Consider the following 24,697-nt stretch of genomic DNA (forward strand, 5'->3'; position numbering starts at 1 on the left):
TATCAATTTTTTGATTACTGTCTTTTGATTCTCTTCTTATTCGTGATTATTTACTTCACAGATATAAATAACATGTTTTTCCTTTTCCTTTAATTAGCATGCGGTAGAAAGGCCACCCAATGCTGGGTTAAACGGGCTCTCCCGCTCAAAGCAGGAGAGTTCTGTCTGCAGGCAGTGTATGAATTTTTACCCTTGCTGTAACATATTGCTGCATATTTAGTGGCTTAAAGCAATCCAGCTTTATTATCTTACACTTCTGGAGTCCCTATGTGCATCTGTTTCACTGGGCTAACATCAAGATGTTCATAGGACTGTGGCTTTTTTCTGGAGGCTTGAGGGAGAATGTGTTTCCTTGCCTTTCCAGCTTCTAGAGGCTGCCCACATTCCTTACCACTGAGCTCCTTTAAATTTAAAGCCAGCAAACTAGCATCTCTCCGACTTCTGTGGTCACATCTCTTTCCCTTTTCTCTTTTTCTGCCTCCTTCTTCCACTTCTAAGGACACCTGTGATTACATTGGACCCACCTGGATAATCCAGGGTAATCTCCCTATTTTAAGGTCAGCTGATTAGCCACTTTAATTCCAGTCTGCAATCTTAATTCCCCTTTTCTTCGAACCCAACATATTCACGGTTTCAGAGGATTAGGACATGGATGGGTTTGGAGAAGCCCATTATTCGGCCTGTCAGAGGCTGACAGTATGATCTACTTAAGACAGTATAAGAGAACTTTGTTTTGAAGATTTTTAGAGTTCTTCTCCATCTTTTTCTGGAAGAATCCTGCTGTATGTTTCTCAAGTGTTTAAACCCATGCCCTCTCTTGATAAACCAAAATCTTGTATGTTCTATGGTCAATAATAAACATTAGTTTTTTTCTCCCTTATGATATTCCCATAACCAAACTGTCATTCTTCCCCCTCCCCCACCAGCCACCCTATCCTAAGAGCTAAATATGGTTTATCACACCTATATTTAGCCTACATCTGGGCCATTGTTTCAGACTTCTGGGTTATTTTAGGCTCTGAGATAGAGTGTTCACACTTTTGTTCAGACTTAAAATCTGTGTCGTGTTTGCTTTATTCTTATCACCAGCTCTGTTTGTAATTATTTGATATTGCTATTGTGAACTTACTTAAAGAGGCCTAACAAATATTTTCTAAACATGTCTATATACCTAAATAGTAGGTAGAGTGCAGATAGTGCTTGTTCAGAAAAAGTAAAAGACTTACAATCTCAACTGCTTCGTTGATTAGAAGTTAATTTTCAGTCTCATTGTATCAACGGAAACAATTCAAAGCAATAGGACAAGGTGCATACCCTGCAGGGTTATACATACGGAGATGTATCTATCTATCTATCTTTCTATGGTTTAAAAAATAGACTTTATAGACTTTTTAGAACAGTGTTAGATTTACAGAGAAATTGAAAGAATGGTATAGACAGTTTCCATATATCCTATACTTAGTTTCCGCTATAACATCTCACATTATTAGGGTGCATGTGTTACAATTAATGAACTAATATTGATATATTATTAACTATCTCTCTATACTAATAGAGGGATGCTCCTTTATTGGAATTTGTCTGATGTTTCTTTCAGGATTAGACTGAAGTTATGGGTTTTGGGAGGTAAAGTACCACTATCCTAACATATCAAGGGTACATACTATCATTATTGTTGATGCTGACCTTGCTCACCTAGCTGAGGTAGTAGTTGTCAGGTTTCTTTACTGTAACATTATTCCCATCTGTCTTCTATACTGTGTTTTCTGGAAGGAAGTCATTCTGCAGTCTTTGAAGATGGAGAATCTATGTAAATTCTTCTGCATGGGAGATTTGTCTTCCCCACTTAATGTACTTATTTCTGCTAGTGTGGACTCAATGGATATTTATTTTATACTGTGGGTTATAATCCAATACTACTTTATTTTGTTGCTCAAATTGTTCAGGTTTGACCATTAGAAGTTCTTTCAGTTGGCTCCCGTGCTCCTGTGATCTACCCACATCAGGGTGTGTGTGTGTGTGTGTGTGTGTGTATGTGTGTGTGTTTGGCACCTCTACTTTCTGGTACTACAAGATACTCTAGGTTTATCGTGTATATTTTCTGCCCCAGTCTTGGAATCTGCCGTTTTTCTAAGGATACAGGACTATTTTTTGCTGGATCCTGTGTCTTGATGATCAGTCCCATAAACAGTTTGACCAGTTGATTTTGTCTACCATTGCAAACATGGAAAATAGCATCGACTTGATGCTTATATGTAGTAATGTGTGAGCATGTGTGCAAATCCTCATTTTAAAGCTGAAGAGTAAATGAAAACAAAACAAAATAACAGAAAGCCCTCACATGAATCTCTCTATCAGGTATGGCTCACTCAAACAGAGAATTATTTCAAGTGACTAAAATGATACTTTGGCTGTGTATCCCTAGTTAGGTGAATGCTAAGAACAAATGTACTTAAGAGAACTTTTAAACTGCATTCAGTATTCTTAGTAGCGATATTGGTATCATTATGTTGAAAACAATAAATATATATTGCAGAGTAAAGGAAATTAGTTACATTAATGTTAGTAAACTAAAACGAAAGTTGTTAGCAACTAAGATTTTCAGAGTAAGAGAGAAGAAAAACTAATCTAAAAATTGTAGCAATTAAGTAAAAAACCTGTAATCTTAAACTTAAGTATCTGTATGAACTTAGACATTTATCTTAGGTATGTGTTTTCTACTGAAAAAGAAACAAAGATAACCCAGTTACAGTGAACACTCTCAGCCTCAGATTATAGTTTCTAAATAGCATTTCCCACTTTAAAAAGACCAGGCATCTTTGAGAAAAGACTGATTCTAGGTGTGGGGCAGAAAGCAAGAATGCTATGAAAGGTTCCTGGAGCTTCCACTGGATAGGACTATTTGAGCATCAATAAGAATAAGAAATGCAGTTGATGGAAAGACAGCAAATATGAGTTTTTAATGATACTACGCCCCCCACCACCTCATTGGTTATCTTTGGAGGCTGCTAGGTAACAATGCACAATTCTAAACATTGATAAAGTAAGGGAAAAGATTTAGCAATTATGCTTTCCTGAATGAACTATATACTTTAGGATAACCAAATAGTTGATGATGAAGGTTTTTTTGTTTTTTGTTTTTTTTTTTAAGATTTTATTTATTTATTTGACAGAGAGAGACACAGCAAGAGAGGGAACACAAGCAGGGGGAATGGGAGAGGGAGAAGCAGGCTTCCCGCAGAGCAGGGAGCCTGATGTGGGGCTTGATCCCAAGACCCCGGGACCATGACCTGAGCCATGGCATGGCATATGCTTAATGACTGAGCCACCCAGGCGCCCCAGAAAGTTTTTTTTAAAATACACATTGCACCTAATGCTAAAGAAATGATAGAAAATTGCCACTTTTCAGCTCCTAGTGTACTAATCTAAACAGTAACCACTAATGGGTGTTAAACTGGACTGTAATCAGGGCACTAGATAGAGTTGCTAGTTTGTGGAAATAAGTGGGATAGAAGAACAAGTTAAAGGACAACATAAAGAAGCAACAGTCAAATCCAAAATGTGGGAAATTCTGCAGGACAGATCTAGGTTAAAGGAGACTTACAGAGGCATACTAGCCATGTGCAGTATGTTGGCCTTGTTTGGATCCTCGTTCTTACAAACCAAATACAAAAGAAAAGATTTGAGCTATTTGGAGGAAATTTGAACATGGTCCAGGTCATGTTAAGGGATTATTGTTTCTTTTGTTAGGTATGGAAAAGACATTGTGTTTATATTTAAAGTTTTTAATGTGAGATATATAATGAAATATGGGTGAAATGATAGATGTGTGAGATCTGTTTAAAAATATTCCAGAAAAAAATCCACTTAAAAGTGTGTGTGCACATGGGTGTGTGTGTTTGTGTTTGAGGAAGCAAAAGGTGATAGATAACAAGACTGGCAAATTATTCATAATTGTTGAAGCTGGGTTATGGGTACCTGGGGATTTAGTGTACTGTGTTGGAAGATTTTTATAAAAATACAAGTTCAAAAACTATAGTCTTTCAGTTTTTTCTCTAGTAGAAAAGGAATAATTTGGCATTTGAAGGTATTTATGATATATAAGTATTGCTTTGGGGGTGGATTAATGGATGAATGATTAATGAATGCTTCATTCATCTTCAAAGTTGTGATTTGACTTTGTATTGACTTCATGAGCTGTTAAGACTGAGGATGAAGTGGATTGGAACATCATGTTTAGCTCTGAATCTGAAAGTAATTTCTGTGGTTGAGATTGAGAGTGAGAAAGATGGTTAGATCAAACCTTGCATTTTTCATGTCTTTATAGGTCTGCTTTCCCATCACATTTAGGATAAGACCCAAATTCTTTACCATGCCATGTAAAGCCCCTCATTATCTGATGCCTGCTTGCTTCTTAGGCCTCATTATTGCCCTCTCTCCTCTAAGTTCCATCCAATGTAGACATTATAATGATGCTGGCTCTGTTTCTGACCCTTGAATGTGCCAGGATTGTTCTCTCCTGAGGGCCTATGTACCTGCTGCCTGGAACATTCTGCCTTTCTATCCCAAATCCTTGCATGGTTTACTCCGTTATCCTATCAGGTTCTCTGCTTAAATGTTCTCTCTGAAGACATTTTCCCGACTCTTTTATATCAAATCATGCTCTCATCGTTCTCCAGCTCCTTATCCTACTTTATCTTTATAGTGCCCGTCACAACCTGAAACAACTGTGTTTTTATGTATTTATATAAAATTATATATTCATTCATTTGATTGTTGTTTGATGACTCCGTAAGGGCAAGGAATTTGTCTTGCTTACTCCTGTATTCCATGTACATTAAACAGTGCCTGGAAGAGTGTAGGCTCTTCGTAGATATCTGTTATGTGACTGAATAGTGGATTTTGTGTTGAAGCATGGCATTATTTCCAATATTCTGGAAACAGTCACTTCCATTCTCTGTTAGCAGGTTTATGCTTTTCCTATTACAACTCAAGACCGTGAAGGGGGGTAGGTTTGGCTGTACATCTGAAACTAAATCCACTCTCTGGGCTCCTTTCTAGATGCAGTCCTCTATTTTGTCGTCAACGAAAAGAGCCAGAATGGGTTTAAATGTCTGCTAAAGAAAGAAGCCTCTAACACACGTTTTCTTCCTTTGATGCCCTTAATAGCCTGAACCTGTGTAGGTTAGTTTTTCTTAGTCACTCTCAACATGCCCAAAGAGCAGCTGTTTGCAATGAACAGTTAACCACCCACCTGGCCTCGTAAGCCTGGTGCAACTGGGAGGGAAGGAGGGAGACTGAGGCTTATGGAGCGCGGGGACTAGAAGAGGACCCCTGTGCCAGAGGTCAGGTCGCTTTTTCTTTCCCTCAGTCTTTCTTAAGGATATGCAATAAATAGTGACAGCTAAGATGAGCGTAAAGCATGTGCACTCAATGTCATGGCTTTAGGAGAATCTGGGATGGGGTTTTCGCTGAGCTGGCAATACCCTCAAGTGGAAGGCAAGAGGTGGGCTAGCACCTCAGCTCAGCTGTGGAAGCTGCTGGAATGCGAAGTGGGAAGAGTGGTGCCGCCTCAGCACATAACAGGAAAATTACCGGAGGATGTGACCAAGATAAAGTCAGCCCCCCAGGGCCCATTTCTCCCATGGATTGCAACGACAAACTATGGACAGACAGATGACCTGAGGACTCAGAAAAGTTAAGATGGCAATTGGGAAGAGAGTGTAAGTCTGGAGAAACTACCTGTGTGGGGGACCCGTGGGGTGAATTCCTCTTTGTTTTTCTTTCTGGCCACGAGCCAAGGCAGGCGCTCCGAGCTGCAGTAGTGGTGCAGAGGGAGCTAAAATCTAAGAAAAATCCCATCTTTCTGGCCCGAAGAATGGGAAGATGCAGGCTGGAAAGTGTGTAAGGGTCTCTGCCTCCTTTTGAATCACGGAGGCAGACCCCTTGGAGAACTAGTGCGGCCAGCGGGGCTGGCAGCTAAAATGCCTCTCAAAATCCTGTTTTTCTGGCCAGGGGAACCAGGCAAAAGGGCCCCTGCAGTCCAAAAAGTGTGAGAGGCTGCCTGTTTTAATTTCCCTATTTTTTCCTCTCTCTGCTTTGTACCCTGAGGGGCCATGCGGACAGCTAGAACTCCAAGAGAAATCCCACCTTTGGGCCAGCAGATTGGGAGAACCCTAGAAAGAGCTGGAACGGGGTCCTGTGCTTATGAACTAGCCTGAGACTAGGACTCGCTCCGAGCTGCACATGGGGGAGATGGACCCAAAGCAGTGTAGCAAAAGCCTTGAGAACTGGAGTGACCAGGGAACCATGGCCCACAGAAGAGGAGGGAAAACTTGCTGTCTGAACCTCGCCAGATCAATGGCCTGATAAAAAGGAACAAACAAAATCCTAATGCTCTCCAGAGGATTTGTAACAGCACCCAGAGTCTACACAACTTCATATTCAGGATGTTATTCTGCACTTAAGATTTCACAGTATTACAGAAAAATGTGACCAGTTCTTTAGACAAACAAGTCAACAAATGCCAACTCCAGGATGATCCAGATACTGAGCTTATCAGAGACTTTAAAGCCGTTATAAAAACTGCACCACGAGTTAAACTGTCTTGAAATGAATGGAAGGGTGGCTGTTCTTTTAGGAGACAACATGGGAGAAAGTGTTTGTGACCTTGGGTTAGGCAAAAATTTCTTAGATATAGCACCAAAAGCATGATCTGCAAAAGAAAAGTCCATCATAACATTTTTTTTTTCCATAAAAAGATAAGCCACACAGAGGGTATGTGGGTGATCTCTGGACCTTCTGCTCAGTTTTGCTGTGAACCTCAAACTAAGGAATAAATTCTAAATAAAAAATCACAGACTGGGAGAACTATTTTCAAGTCACATATCCAAAAAAGGACTTGTATCCAGAAAATATGTATCACTCTCAAAATCCAGTAAGAAACAATCCATTAAAAAAGGAAAAGATTTAAACTGACCATTCACCCAAGAAGATACATTGATGGCAAATAGCACCAAGACGCCCAACAGCATTTGTTGTTAGGGAAATGCAAACTAAAACCACAAAGAAGAAATTGCTATCTGACTAGTAGAATGGCATAGGAAAATGACAGTACCAAATCCCAGCAGCTTCTTACCAAGTTAAACACACACTTACCATGTGATGTGGCAGTCCCACTCTTGGGTATTATTTACTCAAATGAAATGAAAACTTATTTGTGAATGCTTACAGCAGCTTTACCCAAATTCTGTAACTGGTGAATGGATACTCAAACTGTGGTACGTCCATACAGGGCACCACAACTTAGCAACAAAAAGGCACGAACCACTGTTGTTCACAACAACAAGGATGGCTCTACTATGAATGTACTTTAAGTGGAAGAAGCCTTGGAGAGGTGGCATGATGGAAAATTTTGGGCCGATGGGACTGTTCTGTATTTTTTTTTTTTTAAAGATTTTATTTATTTATTTATTTCACAGTGAGAGAGACAGCGAGAGAGGGAACACAAGCAGGGGGAGTGGGAGAGGGAGAAGCAAACGTCCCGCTGAGCAGGGAGCCCTATGCGGGGCTCGATCCCAGGACCCTGGGACCATGACCTGAGCTGAAGGCAGGCGCTTAACGACTGAGCCACCCAGGCGCCCCGGGACTGTTCTGTATCTTGACAGTGGTGGTAGTTACATGACTACATTTGTCTAAACTCATAGAACTTTGTATTTTACCCTGTGTAAATGGAAAAAAAGGAAATAATTATTGGAGAGCCATCTAATTATAATTTTCATCAGATCCTAAAAGGGCAAGTTTTCCAGACCGAGAGGACTATCATTTATTACCTGAAATACTTTGTCAGTGAGGAAATTAGATCCTCAGCCCTCCTCTGTGGTGAAAGAGAAGAGCTTGTCCATTCGGCAGTTGTAAATCTATGATTGCTTTTTTTCAAGCGGGGTTTGTGCTTGAGCTCATAGAATCTACCACTCTGGATCAGGACTCTGTTCTTGTAGAATCTTACTCTTGCTGCTTTGTGAGTGGCTTCGGGACCATTAGATAAAAGAATAAAAGGAGTTTCCCTTTCTCCTTTTTTCCCTTAATGTACGGAATTGCTGTGGCTAAAGCCTGAAGTCTGGTCTTGGGGTTGTGTAGAAGGAAGCAAGGTTTATCTGGCTGGTTGTGACATTTTCTTTGGGATAGACCCTCAGTTTCCCAGGGCCCTCTTCCTGTCCCTTTTATTCTCTTGGTCTGTCTCTGAGACCTAGCCCATTCAAAACTATCTTTTTTTTTTTTTTTTTTTTAAAGATTTTATTTATTTGACAGAGAGAGACACAGCGAGAGAGGGAACACAAGCAGGGGGAGTGGGAGAGGGAGAAGCAGGCCCCCCGCGGAGCAGGGAGCCCGATGCGGGGCTCGATCCCAGGACCCTGGGATCATGACCCGAGCCGAAGGCAGACGCTCAACGACTGAGCCACCCAGGCGCCCCCAAAACTATCTTAATGATACCACACACTCCAGAGAGTTTCTTTTCTTCTCTCCTTGTTAAAATTGTGATAATGGCAGTGTCTTACTCTCAGGGAAGGGCTCTGAATTTCAAATTACTTCAATTTGTCAATTGCCTCCGCAGAAATCCCACTGGGGGTACTATTTGGAGGCAGATGTGCTAAGCATGTTACAGGAATATACAGTATTTTTATTCTGCCACAGTTAGAGCTCGTGTCCTAAATAGGCTTTAGCTTTTTCAAATTTATTCCTCTTGAGGGTTTCGATTATGATTTTTAAATCCACAGGCCTCCTTGTTAGAAGAAAGCAATACTAGAGTTTAATTTGTGTTTCTTTCATAAAAGAGTATTTGGACATTGTTGTTGGGGCTCCTGAGAAGGTGGAATGAAGTGTTGCTTTAAATTTCTATGAAGAGCGATAAATGGTCTCACACTTGTACAAAAGATAAGGCACGCATGATGATAGTATTGCAATTCCAAGGGAATTCTACCAATGTGTGGTTATTTAGGTACAATGCACTGTGGCCCAGCTTCAAGGCCCTTAGCTTTTGTGTTCGATATAATCCTGATCCTGGGATTTGCATTTTGTCCTCGCAAATGGGAGCTTTGAGAAAATCCACCTTTCTCTAATGCAAGGTAAAAAGCTTTCTCCTTCCTTAGGCGTCTTTGCTGCCCTTTCTTTTAATTAAAGTTTTTGCCTCCCCAGTGTTGGAAGAGCTTCCTAAAGGTCACACTTGAAAAGAGCTGCAGAAGGGAAATGCAGATTATAGTATTCTGTCCTTTCATAGGGGAAATTGTTGAATCTGTCTGCCTCTGAAAAGTGCATTTTCTTTTTCTTGTTTCTCCATTTTGGCTAAAGTGTGTGGATCAGAAGGAAGGAGTTTTCGCTAGTATGTAACCATATGATGTCATTCAGCTGATGGCTGAGGAATGAGAGGACACAGTTTAGCCCAGAAAAGTAGTGTGTGCCAGGCGAGGCCCTTTCAAATGTCATGCGTGGTGTGGCAAAAGTAGGTTTTAAGCGGAACATGTGCACTCTTCTTCATCGCAAACAATGCTGCCTTATTCCATCTACAAAATATTTGCACATGAAGTCTCTACATATGAGTTTTGCAGTAGCTTTGATTTCTGTTGGCTTCTACTTTAAGGGAGCCGCTCACAGGAGCGCTGTGAGTGCGTCCATCCTTTTCTCTTCGTGTTAATGTTGTCATGTGCAAGTGCTCTTGAAGATAAAGCAAAGATTTCAACACACAGAAAAATTCAGCCAGCCCCCAGAAGAGAAATGGGATGCATTTTATACAACTCTATTCAGCAGGGAAGAGCTGAAAAGGAGGATACATTCAAAGAGGCGCTTCAGCTGGGAGAAGGCCAGAGAAGGGGGAAGCACAAACAACCTTATTTCAGCAGTGTCCGGGAAACCACATACACAAAGAAAGACTTGGTAGATGGTTGGTCCTTCCTCTTCGTTGGGTCACTGTACATGGGCTGTCCCCCGTGAGGGAGGTGCTTAGAAGGGACAGAGTTCTGGTAGGTCCATTTTTCTCTAATGTGAACTGGCAAATCAAACAGCTTGTACTCGTCAGGGCTTGAGTTTGGCCCCTGTCTAAAGGACAATGAAAAAGTTGTGTGGAGATTAGGTCTTGTATCTTCTGAAATTTGACCTGGTTAGTTAATCTTTGAGCTTTTCCTCAAAAAGAGAGAGAAGATCGACATTCAGCCAAGGGACCTGAACGATGTCACATGCGTAGCTTTCTTGAAGGCACGCAGATTTCGAGCTGCCCGTCTGTGACTTAGATCTGTCACTAATGGAGACGCAGTGGGGATGGCAGTCCATTTGACTGAATTGTCAGGTGGTGGGAGAAGGGTTTTCTGCCAGATGGTGGCATTCATCTTTTTAATTAAGCATAGATTTAGATCACACCTGTTTTGTACTTTTTTTTTTTTTTTTTTACATTTTACCAGTTTGTTGACATCTTCTGTTTTTGTTTTGCTCTGAAGTACTTTCTATAATTTTTGGAAATGCTCAACTCTTTTCAAATTGTGTACCTCTTCTTTATTGTTATTGATTATGTGTGGCTCTCTCCTCCCAATCTCTGGTCATATTCATTGCTTTGAACTGTAAGTGATTTCTTACTATCGAGCCCTCTCACCACACTGTGAATCTTGCTGTTTTAAATGACTGTTATGAATGGTTTGAAGTTGAATAAGCTTTTGTGTGAGAGATTTGCCCTCTTGTATGGATGCTAAGTGTTTGGAGTGGATACGTGACCTGTTTCAACTGTATTTCATCTGTGTGTAGATAATTATGTGTAAGATCTTAAGCTATCTTCCAGGACTTCCTTGAAATTAAATAAGATCGTTGAACAAGAATGAGCTTTGAGAGATCAAGATAGTGTCATTGATGTAAGGAAGGTGGCCTCAACATCAGAGGATGATTTTTGAATCGTCAGTCTCTGGCTTGCTATACTGCTTTTGCCACTTAAACATGTTATTATTATTTCTACTTGTAGTCGGGAGTTTTGAATAGAACTTTCATAAAGGCTTTAGAAATGAAGAGACTTAACACATTAGAGAGAATGATTTATTTTACTAAGATTTTGCTCAGTCAAGAGACATGTTTGCAAAAGCGCCGGGTTGCATTCTAGACAGATTTGTCATTCTGCTTCTGCTGTGAGGTGAGACCTTGGGCAAGTCCTTTTCTGAACCTCCTCTCCTCTTTAAAACCTCAGGGCTTAAACCAGATGATCTACATGGATGCTTTAAGAGAGATAGTATTGTTTCAACCAAATTTTCAATTTGCCTCCATGGATTGATATCGTAGAGCAAGTTTGCAAAGGTTATCAGTAAGAAGTTCTATTCTAAAGGTAGGAAAGGACATTGTCTAGTAGTGAAACCTCTATTCTGAGGCTTGGAGAAGACTAGATGATTTCATTAAAAAAAAAAAAAAATCAAGACTCTATTGACCCTAGGGACACTGGCTGGTTCAGTCAGAAGAACATGTGACTCTTGACCTTGGGGTCATGAGTTCGAGCCCCATGTTGGGTATAGAGATCACTAAAGAAAAACAACTAAACTAAAAAAAAAAAAACAACCCACTGAATTTCTTAAAAAAAAAAAAAAAAAAACTATTGACCCTGTTGTGTGCATTGGATAAAGCACAATAGCAAACAAAAGATTTGTATATGACAATGCAATCCTTTTAAGTGTTGCTAGAATAAATAGTGGTCAGGTTGTAGAGTTTTCAATCCTTTTAGAACTTCTGAATAAGGCTTACTGAAATCACTTATCTTGATAATTACATTTTATTAAAATTGGTAGCTACATAGTAACAGGAACATTGCATGAAAAATCTTAAGTGAAAAATGTCCCCAAATAGCTGGTGAGAAGGGACTTCTTCTTTTCAAGATTTTATTTATTTCTCGGAGGGAGGGGGCACAACCAGGGGGAGGGGCAGAGGCAGAGGGAGAAGCAGACTCCCTGCCGAGCAAAGAGCCCGATGTGGGACTTGATCCCAGGATCCTGGGATTGTGACCTGAGCTGAAGGCAGACGCTTAGCGACTGAGCCACCCAGGCACCCACAGGGTCATTTTTTTCTATTTTTCTTTCTCTTTTTTCTTTTTTCTTTTTTTTTTTTAAAAAAGACCTTATTTATCCATTTGAGGGAGAGAGAGAGAGAGAGAGCACGAGAGTGGGGTGAGGGGCAGAGAGAAAAGCAGGCTCCTCGCTGAGCAGGGAGCCCCATGCGGGACTCAGTCCCAGGACCCGGGGATCATGACCTGAGCTGAAGGCAGACGATCAACGACTGAGCCGCCCAAGCACCCCTCCGGCTGCTGTTCTCAGTGGCCCTGCACACCTCCTCCTGAGCGCCCGTTGTTTGTTTTGGGATTCTCAGGTCTGTCAGATGTCCTCCTGACTCCCTCTGCTTCCTTTGGTCGGCACAGGTACCATGCATGACTTGTGATTGTTGGTTTGTTCCTACCTGCCCATGTTTGGGGCTTTGTGGAGAGAGCTTGCTGCCTAGGTTTGTATGGATGTATTCCATGGAGTTTTGATCATGCCATCCTAGTTGCCCTGTGTGGTTTTTATGGGGCATTGGGGAAGACTAAAAAACCATGCTGCTGCTGTTACCATCTTCCCACTGACCTCCCTGGGTTTTGTTTTGAACAACTGTTATCCCTTGGTTACAAGCATCTTCTTTGCTAATTCTCTTGGAGTCTGGGAGCTGCCTTCCAGCAGGAGATAGCGGGTGCTTATTTCACTAGACTAATCTCAGGCCACATGTCCACAGCTAAATTCAGCTGGAGCTGAATTATATGGTTCCTTCAACCTGAAATGCCTTCCTCCTCCTCCTCTCTGGCTCGCAAGGCTGTTCCTGAAGATGTCTTCCATCTCTCTCTCTCCTCTATTGCTGGTGCTTTTTCGGTGCTCTTATAACATCTTAGGAATGCACATGCACACATACCATGCTTCTTAAAGTATATGTTTGCTTCTCTGATTTCTTCATAGGATTCTGGGTTCATAAGGTGCAAGATCTTGTCTGATTTGTTTTTGTACTCCCAGTGCCTGAACTGGTGACTGATACTCCATAACTACTTAGTCATGGAGGGGCACCTGGGTGGCTCAGTTGGTTAAGCGTCTGCCTTCGGCTCGGGTCATGATTGGGATGGAGCCCCACATTGGGCTCCCTGCTCCACGGGGTGTCTGCTTCTCCCTCTGCCTGCAGCTCCCCCTGCTTTTGTGCTTTCTCTTTCTCCCTCTCTCTCTGTGTCAAATAAATAAATGAAGAAATCTTAAAAAAAAGTTGTTGAAGGAATGTTGGCAATAGTGTAGGAATGTTTGCAAGGAACAAAAGCAGTCCTCTTCAGATATATTGTAGGGACAGATAGATGGAGGATAAGTGCCATTTAAAGTTATATTTAAAGAAAGAAATGTGTCCAGAGAAGGAACTAAAAAGTACAGGTGCCTTTTAATTTTAATTTTATTTTCAAAATTTGTGATGCAGAGATGGCGGCAATGGCCTAATCACTCCTAGCGAGTTCATTTCAATTATAACAACTCAAAAAGGTGGTGGGGCCTTTAAGAAATGTAGAACAAACAATAATGTTTAAGGAATGGGCAGTTTGTGCTTATGAAGGATGCCATATGGTTAATTCGGGTGGAAGACATCATCACAGGCTCAGGCATAGGGTCGACTGGCCCAGTGTGATTTCTACATGATCTGACTTGAGGGCAGAGGGTGCACCAGGGCTATTCGGGTTCCTTCTAGTTCAATAATTGTTTCCCTGTTAACTAAGTTCTCTCCCTCTGTTGACTTGAGAGTTTGGGGAGTGTCTTAAAGTTGGCCAGATAAACGACAGCTATTTAATGGTCTGTGCATTTTCTGGAAAGTGGAAGGTGATGATATTAAAACCTCAGTAACCAAGGAAACCAGTCCTGTGCTGGTGGATGAGAGGAGTGAAAATTTAACTGAGACCATGAAAAGAAAATCTGGCCATTAAGGCCATGCACTGAAATCCCGGGGAAGAGGAAGAAGAGGCACGTGCACCTGACCTATCACTTGCCCCCTTAGGAGAAAGTGACCTATCAGCAGCTGTGGTCAAGGGGGGTGAGGTTCGTACACTAAGCTTGCCCAGGAATGCTCAGAGTCTACGTGCAGCCCTCCTATCAAGGTTGATATTTTTGTATATATAAAATCTTTTAATTAAATGACTTAACTAAGAAAAGTTTTTGCTTGAAGTCCTCTTAGTAGTATCTCTGGTTATTGTGTGTGTCAATAGATTGACAAAGCAAAATGCTTTTTTCTAAATCAGAACCACACCAAAAAGCAGGTGGTCTTTATGGTTTCATTTAGTGCCGCCTTTATTAGAAAAGTTGTTGATGTTTACCTAATTCATGGAATTTTACCTGGAGGTTGGGACTTGCAAGGTTGATTAATTTGGTAGTTTTAAAAAAATATTTGAGAGAGAGAGCAAGCGCACAAGTGGGGGGGGCGGCAGAGGGAGAGGGAGAAGCAGGCTCCCTGCTGAGCAGGGAACCAGGGATGGGGCTGGATCCGATCCCAGGACTCTGGGGTCATGACCGGCGCTGAAGGCAGACGCTTAACTGACTGAGCCACCCAGGCACCCCTAATTTGGTAGCTTTTAAAACCTTTTCTTAGTCTGGGGGTGTCTGGGTGACTCAGGTGGTTGAGCGTCCGACTCTTGGTTTTGTCTCAGGTCATGATCTCCGGGTTGTGGGATCAGCCATGTGTTGGGCTCAGTAGGGAGTCTGCTGAGATTTTCTGTCTCCTCCTGCCCTTCCACTCCCGCCCCCCGCCCCGCAGATAAATAAATCTTAAAAACAGACAAACAAACCTTTTTTAGCCTGAATTCTTACATGAAGTTCAAGTTGTAAAGCAGATAAAATGCATGAGACTGATTCTATTGCCACTTACCCCTCTTTTCCACAAGGATCCCATAAAAGGACTTCCAAAAGTATAGTGTGAAATCACCATTTAGTCCTATGAAAGTTACTGCAGTCTAATTTCCAAACTACCCTTAAATTATGGAAGCATAAACTCTCAAGGTCTTTACAGTAAGCCATCCCATACTCTAGCTCTTGTACAGACTACCAGCAAATGGTAATTACCTCTCAGTGCCTTCTCTTTTTAGCCAACTCTCAGAAACAAAATAACACAGGTGAGAAAGATAAGATATAAAGACTTGGAGAAAGAAAGATAAGGGGGCACCTGGGTGGCTCAGTTGTTAAGTGTCTGCCTTCAGCTCAGGTCATGATCCCAGAGTCTTGGGATCGAGCCCTGTATCAGGCTCCCTGCTAGGCAGGAAGCCTGCTTCTCCCTCTCCCACTCCCCCTGCTTGTGTTCCCTCTCTCACTGTCTCTCCCTCTGTCAAAATAAATAAAATCTTAAAAAAAAAAGAAAGGAAAGAAAGAAAGATAAGGACTGGAGGGGCTCCTGGCTGGTTCAGTTGGTAGAGCATGCGATTCTTGATCTTGAGTTGTGAGTTCAAGCCCCACACTGGATTTAGAATATTACTTAAATAAACTTAAAGAAGGTAAGGACTGGGGATGAGTGAAGAGGTCCGGCAGAAGTGTCACTGAGCAGCTACTTAAGAGGATTGGGGTACCATTTTCTCTGTTCTCAGATTCCTTTGTCCCCTCTTCTTTCCCATATACTGATCACAAGGAAGAACAAGAAAATAAGCTGTTGGTAATTCTCTTGCTAGAGAAACATCTGAATTTGAGGATGATTTGGACCACTTTTTTCCCATTCTTACTGGCTAGAGTATTTTGGAGCTCAAATACTGTGTACATTGTTCTGGGCTCAGTAGATAATGTAGATATATATGCCATATATTGCATTTCAAATATGCTCATGTTCTAATGTATATTTTATTTAATACACAATGGCAAATGGAACCTCCTTATTTACTTGTATATTAGGTATATAGTGTATATATACATATTTTAATTAAATTTTTAATTGAAATTTAGCTTCTTGAAATGCTACATAAAAATTATTTTTGCTAGCATACTTATTTTTTTTTAACTAACAGAGGTACAGGTCTGTGATTCATCAGTCTTATATAACACCCAGTGCCCATTACATCACATGCCCTCCTTAATATCCATCACCCAGTTCCCCATCCCTTCACCCCTCCACTCCAGCAACCCTTAATTTCCTTCCTGATTAAGAGTCTCTTATGGTTTGTCTCCCTCTCTGGTTTTATCTTGTTTTATTTTTTCCTCTTTTCCCCTATGATCCTCTGCCTTATTTCTTAAATTCCACATATCAGTGAGATCATATGATTTTCTTTCTCTGATTGACTTATTTCGCTTAGCATAATACCCTCTAGTTCTATCCACGTCATTGCAAATGGCAAGATTTCGTTTTTTTCATTTTTTGATGGCTAATATTCCATTGTGTGTGTGTACACACACACACACACCTTATCCATTCACCTGTCGATGGACATCTGGGCTCTTTCCATAGGATGGCTATTGTGGACATTACTGCTATAAACATTGGGGTGCAGGGCTAATACACTTTTCTAATACCAAAAGCTGTCACTGAACTCTTTAATTATGATGGTTTATAATTTTTTCTATCATTAAAAAGAATAATTTTTTTTTTTAAGATTTTATTTATTTGCGAGAGAGAGAATGAGAGACAGAGAGCACGAGAAGGAGGAGGGTCAGAGGGAGAAGCAGACTCCCTGCTGAGCAGGGAGCCCGATGCGGGACTCGATCCTGGGACTCCAGGATCACGACCTGAGCCGAAGGCAGTCGCTTAACCAACTGAGCCACCCAGGCGCCCAAAAAAGAATAATTTTTTAAAGTAGTGAAGTATCAGCTGCTACTGATAAAAAATGGCCTGATTAGGGTTATAAATATAAAAGTTGGCAATTAGACTATCAAGTAGTGATCTATTTTAAAGCTTGGTAACAATTTAAAATTTTAAAGTTAGGCAAATTAATATAATTCTCCAGTTTTACACATTGTAACATTTTTGGTTGGATATATTTGACATTATTACCTAATTTTACTGCAGTTAGCTTTCCGTGACTTTCTGTTGGAAGGTTTCCTTAAATGTTTTCTCTCGCCTATCTTTCTATCCCACCTGTTCCCATTTATGGTGTAATTACGTTTTGTAAGGAACACAAAAAAATGTGTGATTGACTGTTTTCTGACCTTCTTATTAGGTTCAAAGCAGGAAAACCTTTTCCACACCCCTATACTCCAGCAGAAAGTAAACAAGGACCTTCAAAAGTTAGGTTTTTGAGTATTAAAGGCTTTACATAGGCTCTTGTTTAGTTGTCATGTGCTACTAGTAACTTCTGAAGTTTTATTGGCTTATCTGAGGGCTCTTCATGAAAAAATAATCTTTTTTTTTAAAAGATTTTATTTATTTATTTGAGAGAGAGAGAATGAGAGAGAGCACATGAGAGGGGGGAGGGTCAGAGGGAGAAGCAGACTCCCTGCCGAGCAAGGAGCCCGATGCGGGACTCGATCCCGGGACTCTGGGATCATGACCTGAGCCGAAGGCAGTCGCTTAACCAACTGAGCCACTCAGGCGCCCTTAAAAATAATCTTTAAATATTTTCTCTTGGCAGATAGTTGCTCTTTTGAAAGAAAAGGTAAGAGGAAATTTAAAAAACAGTGTTGCCCAAACATACTGTTCATAGACTGGCCAGTTAAATTAAGTAGATTGTAATTTCATGTAAATTATTGTTGTTATTAAATAGCAGTATGGCTGTGGTGAATAAATCTTTTTATTGGTTCTGTGGTGCCTATGGTAGCTTTGTCTGGTTGTTCTATCCATCATTGAAAGCGGGGTATTGATGCCTCCACCTATTATTGTTGAACAATTTCCCCCTTCAATTCTGTCCGTGTTCGCTGCATATATTGTGGGGCTCGATTATTAGGAGCATGTTATAGTTGTCACATCTTTATGCTAAAGTGACCCTTTTATCATTGTATAATGTCCTTCTTTGTCTCATAATTTTGCCTTAAAGTTTATTTTGTCTGATACTTGTGTCAGCACTCTTGCTCTTTTTTACATACTGTTTGCATACAGTATCTTTTACCATCCAATACTTTATTAGAATATTTGTCTTTGAATGTGTCTCCTGTAGACAGCATATAGTTGGATCTAAAAACATCCATTTTGCTAGTCCCTGCCTTTTGACTGAATTGTTGAATCTATTCACATTTAATGTTGCCGTTGATATAGTTGGATATTTGTCTGCTACTTTTTTTTTTCCCATATGTCTCATGTAGATTTTCTTCCTTTATTCCTCCTTTGCATAAATATTTTTAATGTAACATTTAAATTCCTTTAGGGGCTTTAGGGGCGCCTGGGTGGCTCAGTCATTAAGCGTCTGCCTTCGGCTCAGGTCATGATCCCAGGGTCCTAGGATTGAATCCATGTCGGGCTCCCTGCTCGGCGGGAAACCTGCTTCTCTCTCTCCCACTCCCCCTGCTTGTGTTCTTGCTCTCGCTATCTCTCTCTCTGTCAAATAGATAAATTAAAAAAAAATCTTTAAATTCCTTTAGTGATTTTTTTTTTTTTAAAGTCATTTCCTTAGTGGTTGCTCTAGGGTCTACTATATACATTTTAACTTATCAGAATCTGCTTCAGATCTGTAGTAGCTTAGATATAGGAACATTACTCCTATATAGCTCTATTCCCCATCCCCCTTTTTGTGGTATTATTGTTACACATATTACATCTATAGGTTGCAAAACCAATAATACAGGGTTACCATTATTATGTTATATAATTCTGTCTTTTAAAGAATGGGAGAGGAAAGAAGAATAAGCATATATTTATTGCTTTTGTTATACTAGCCTTATTTCCTATTCCTAGTTTTGTTCATTTGTTTGTGTGTTTGAATTCCCGTATGGAGTCCTTTCCTTAGTGCAATACAGTTTAGCTCCCACCCACTTCCTTTGTGCTGTTATTGGAAAATGTTTTGTTGGACCCATAACATATGGAAATATAATTATGCACATATTGTTTTAAATTGCTTTTTAAAATCCATTATGGGAGGAGGGACCGTATCAAATATGATTTGCAAATATTTTCTCCTATAAGTTGCCTTTTCATTTTTTTAAATTAAGTTTTTTATTTTAATTCCAGTATAGTTAATATACAGTGTTATATTAGTTTCTGGTGTACAATATAGTGATTCAACAATTCTATACATGACTCAGTACTCGTCATGGTAAGTGTATTTTTAATCCCCTTCACCTATTTCCCCCATCCCCCACCCACCTTCCCTCTGGTAGCCATCAGTTTGTTCTCTATAGTGAAGAGTCTGTTTCTTGGTGTGCCTCTCTCTCTTCTCCCCTTTGTTCATTTGTTTTGTTTCTTAAATTCCATGAGTGAAATCATATGGGATTTGTCTTTTACTGACTTACTTAGCTTAGCACAATCCTCTTTAGCTCCATCTGTATTGCCACAAATGGCAAGATTTCCTTCTTTTTTGTGGCTGAGTAATATTCCATTTTATCATCTTCTTTAGCCATTCATCTATTGATGGACACAGGCTGCTTCCATAATTTGGCTATTGTAAATTATGCTGCAATAAACATGGGGTGCATGTATCCCTTTGAATTAGTGTTTTTATATTTTTTTGGGTAAATACCCAGTAGTGTGATTGCTGGATCATAAAGTAGCTCTATTTTTAATTTTTCGAGGAACCTCTACTGTTTTCCAGAGTAGCTGCACCAGTTTGCATGCCCATCCAACAGTGCATTAGGGCTCCTTTTTCTCCAAATCCTCACCAATAGTTGTTGCTTCTTGTGTTTTTGATTTTAGCTATTCTGACAGCCATTCTGAGGTGATCTCATTGTGGTTTTGATTGGCATTTCCCTGACGATAAGTGATGTTGATACCTTTTCATTTTGTTGATGGTTTCCTTTGCTGTACAGAGGCTTTTTAGTCTGATATATTCTCACTGGTTTATTTTGTTTTGTTGCCTTTGCTTTGGTGTCAAATCCAAAAAATTGCCAAGACTGATGTCAAGAAGCTTACTCCCTATGTTTTTCTATTAGAGGTTTTATGGTTTCAGGTCTTACACTCAAGTATTTAATTCATTTTGAGTTCACTTTTGTGTATGGTGTGAGATAGTGGTCTGGTTTCATTCTTTTGCATGTGGCTGTCCAGTTTTCCCAGCACCACTTTTGAAGAGACTGTCCTTTTCCCATGGTGTACCCTTTGTCATAAATGGACCGTATGTGTGGGTTTATTTCAGGGCTGTCTATTCTGTTCCATTGATGTGTCTATTTTTAGGCCATTGCCATACAGTTTTGATTACTACAGCTTTGTAATATAGTTTGCTATCAGGAAGCATGATGCCTCTAGCTTTGTTGTTCTTTCTTAAGCTTGCTTTGGCTATTCAGGGTCTTTTGTGGTTCCATACAAATTTTCAGGTTGTTTTTTTTTTTTTTCTGTGGAAAATGCCATTGGAATTTTGATAGGGATTGCATTGAATCTGTAGATTGTGTTGAGATTATAAATTTTTTAAAAAAAGATTTTATTTATTTATGAGAGAGAGCACACACACGAGCATGGGCATGGGTGGGGAGGGGGAGAGGTGCAGAGGGAATTGAAGATGCAGGTTCGATGTGGGGCTCAATCCCAGGATCATGACAAAGGCAGATGCTTAAACAACTGAGCCACCCAAGTGCCCCTAGTTATAGATATTTTAACAATATTATTATTATTATTATTATTTTGAGAGGGAGGGAGAGAGAGAGAAAAAACAGGAATGGGAGGGAGAGAGAGCATCTTAAGCAGGCTCCAGCTCAGAACGGAGCCTGATGTGGGGATTGATCTCATGACTCTGAGATCATGACCTGAGCTGAAATCAAGAGTTAATTGGTTAACCAACTGAGCCACGCAGGCGCCCTTTAACAATATTCTGTTGATCTGTGAGCACAGACTATCTTGAAGTTTGTGTCTTCTTTAATTTTTTCCATCAGTATCTTATATTTTTCAGTATACAAAATTAATGTACTAATATTGTAATGATGTTGTTAACATAATAATGATGCCTCTATGGTTTTCACATTGTTTTCATCAGTATTTTCCTTATTTGTTCTATTCTTTCTATCTTGGGACCTTGCATATTTTGTCCCAGATCTTTGCAAAATGAACCAAACACAAAATCTCTAGGAGTTTTTAAGATACACCTTTCTCTAAGTTACATCAAATGTCTTCTAAGCTTTATTACTTTTTACTACTTTTTTTAAACTTTCAAAATACTTATTTTTAAAAATGAATTATTTTAAAAACTAATCCCTAAAATTGGAAAAAAAGCTGTATATCAAATTTTTGTGCAACACCTAGAAATGATTTATTTCCAGTGACTTTATTTTTTTGAATGTATCAAATTTATATTTAGCTTATTGTCTTCCAGAAATGAAAGATGAGGATTTAATTAACTTTTACAAACATTCTCTCTTCTCTCCCACTTCTTCCTCCTTATAATATTTTATGTATTATCATTTTTATTTGCTTATTTATTTTTAATTACTTATAATAATATACTTATGCCTCAGTTTCTTATGTAGCAGTTTCAATTTTCTCAAGCCACATTCTTGGGCATAAAAAGGACTAACTTCATTTCTGTAACTAAAAGATCCCATTGCACCAGCTGGCAAAAACCTAAATCATTACCAATTCCAAGCAAACTTGGTCATTTGACATGTAAACTTATATAGGTCAGATTTCATTCCTCCTTTCCCTACGTTCATGGGAGTGCAGGTTGTTTCCGAGGTATTTATGTGGTGCCAAACTCTGGGAGTAGGTAGGCTTTGAAATGGTTGATTTTTTTTTTTCTTTCAAGATTTTACTTATTTATTTTAGAAAGAGAGAGAGAGAGGGAGAGCTTGAATGGTGGGGAGGGCAGAGGGAGAGGGAGAAGCAGACTCCCTGCTGAGCAGGGAGCCCAATGCGGGGCTGTATCCCAGGACCCTGAAATCATGACCTGAGCCGAAGGCAGACGCTTAACCGACTGAGCCACCCAGGTGCTCCTGAAATGGTTGATTTCTATCCTAAAGTCCTCTAAGTTTAAGACTCGTATAGCCTTGATTATTTGAATAAGATGAAACACCTATTTAAAAAGGATACACTGGGGTAGACGTTAGCCCTATCAGTTACACAAAATTTTAGGCAGGAACTTGCCAGATTTCCTTTACAAAGTTAAAGGAAGAGCTTATTCTGAAAGTACATTCTGGTATAATGGGGTCCTTTTGAAATACTATTTAGTATCCTCGGAGAACTTGGTCTATAAATGTGCTCTTGAGGTGCCTGGGTGGCTCATTTGGTTAAGCGACTGCCTTCGGCTCAGGTCATGATCCTGGAGTCCCGGGATCGAGTCCCGCATCGGGCTCCCTGCTCGGCGGGGAGTCTGCTTCTCCCTCTGACCCTCCCCCTTCTCATGCTCTATCTCATTCTCTCTCTCAAATAAATAAATAAAATCTTTTAAAAAAAATATATAAATGTGCTCTTTATCGTGATACCGGTATACTATTTTTTGTTTGTTTGTTTGGTTTTACTTTACTGCTAAGGCTGCTAAGGTCGAAGTTTCCACTGCTTGTATATTGATTTGTCTCTAATTATTGCAGGTTGAAGATGACAGTGATGCAGAGACCTATGGAGAAGAGAATGAGGAACAGGGAAATTATTCTAAAAGAAAGATAGTCTCTAACTGGGATCGATATCAAGATATTGAAAAAGAGGTCAATAATGAAAGTGGAGAATCACAGAGGGGGACGGACTTCAGTGTTCTCCTCAGCTCAGCAGGTATGAATTCCAGTTGCATGCATATGGTTTAGTGCTCTGAAAGTTGCACAGACCTTTTATTTATGTTCCTTTTAAAACCGCATTGTAATAACTAGCAGTTCATTTTGTCCTTTGGATTTTAAATTCAAGTAAAGGACAGTGTATCTGATGGCTTGCAAGGAAGAAAGATGGTTCCTTAACAGGAAGCTAGGGATTCCATGTCCTGATGTAGAAGGATTTAAGTCCTGGTTGAAATGGATAAAAGGCTTTATGGAAATTAAAAATGCTGAACTCTGCCCCTCTAAATTGGGTAGTCTGAAAATAGAAGTGTTTTCTTTGATTTCAGAGGAATCAATATTTATGTTTGTACAAAGCTTTACCAAGCTTCTAGAATATGTGTTCTTTCCCCTTTTATAGCCAGGAATATTCATATTAGGATATGCACATAGTAGAGACCGGTGTACCTGAACGTGAAAACTTTTCTGTTTTGCTTTTGGACAGTGTTCTCTATCAATAAGGTGCAGTACTCTTTCCTTCTCTGGCCAGCTGTTTTTGAAGATAGACTCCACCCTGAGTGATGTGCCGCTGTGTGAAGCTGGAGAGTAGGAGAGTAGGGACAGGAAATAATGGAGCGGGGCTGGTTGGATAGATGTCTACTCTCTACGAGGCTGTGGCATGAGGGTTGAAAGGATGAATGGCGGATGGATTAATGGTTTTCAGGGGTTAGGGGTGGGGGAGGTGGATGTGGTTATAAAAAGGTAACATGAAGTATCCTGGTAGTGCTGCTACTGATCATTTTCTTGATGGTGGTGGTAGATACACAAACCTACACAAGTGATACAATTGTTGAGAACTTAAGACACATACACACAAGTGAGTACAGATAAAACTGGGGAAATCTGAACAACCTTGGTGGGTTATATCAATGTCAGTATATCAATATTCCGGTTGTGATATGATACTATGGTTTTGCAAAATGTTATCATTGGGGGAAACTGGGTCAAGTGTACGTGAGATCTCTCTGTATTGTTTCTTACAAGTATTATGTGAGTCTACAACTACCTCAATAACAAAATATTACTAGGTCCAAAAAAATTTAAAGGATGAGGTAAGAAGCAGAGAAATAAAATGAAGATTTTCAGACAATTTGCTTTAAATTCCCTCTTCCTCCCAACTTTTATGTTGCTGTTGAATTCAACCTTTCTTTTTTTCTCATCTGCGTATATTTTTGAATTCCCGTACCAGACTAAGAATCCTAAAGTGAGGAATTCTCTTCCTATTTAATTAAACCCTTTGAGTAGAAAGAGAGTTGTAAGTGGAGAGAGTATGTGAGTGTGAGTCAGAAGAGCAAGGTTCAGTCTGGTGTCATTGTGTTCTTTGCCACACACACCATAACCCTCTTTGTAGAGGTTTGCTGATGGCATCCGACTCACGGACTGTTCAGGGACCGATGACTCAAATCTTCTTGCTGGTCAGATGAGCACTTCCCTCTGGTGGCCTGAATTTTGGCCAGTTACAGGCTTATAAGCACTTTTCTTCAAGGTGGGAGAAAGGTAAAAGGTGGGCTGCTTAGTTTTACTTTCTATTAGCTGTTCTGCTAAAGGACGTAGGGAAAACTTGAAGTAGCGCAATAAGGTTGACACATGAACTACCTGGTTTTAGTTGAATCAAATGTGTAGTCCATTACCAGGACACTGTCTGGCACATGAAAGATCCTGCATGAATGTTTGAAGGTGATTCAAAATTTGAGTCTGACCTAGCGGTAATGCCCAGTGGCTCATGATTTTGGTTATTTATGTTAGCATTTTATTTACAACTTAAAACCTGACATGATTTGGGTCTTGTATGTCTTTTTCCTGTAGTCTGTCTTTGCTTACTGATTTCTTCCCAAGTGACTTGTTTGTGACTGGTTTCTTGG

At 40.0% G+C, this 24,697-nt stretch overlaps 1 protein-coding gene across 1 annotated transcript in view; it reads left to right on the forward strand.

Annotated features, from left to right (window-relative positions):
- Window positions 1-24,697, forward strand: part of AVEN (apoptosis and caspase activation inhibitor) — a 181,616-nt gene that overhangs the window by 18,346 nt on the left and 138,573 nt on the right. The window contains exon 2 of the mRNA XM_034994887.1: window positions 22,623-22,800. Coding sequence (XP_034850778.1) covers window positions 22,623-22,800 — 178 coding nt within the window. The remainder of the gene's footprint in view (window positions 1-22,622; window positions 22,801-24,697) is intronic.

Source organism: Mirounga leonina, unplaced genomic scaffold (assembly GCF_011800145.1).
Source record: "Mirounga leonina isolate KUSES-001 unplaced genomic scaffold, KU_Mleo_1.0 Mir_91, whole genome shotgun sequence".
In the NCBI taxonomy this organism is placed as follows: Eukaryota; Metazoa; Chordata; class Mammalia; order Carnivora; family Phocidae; genus Mirounga; species Mirounga leonina.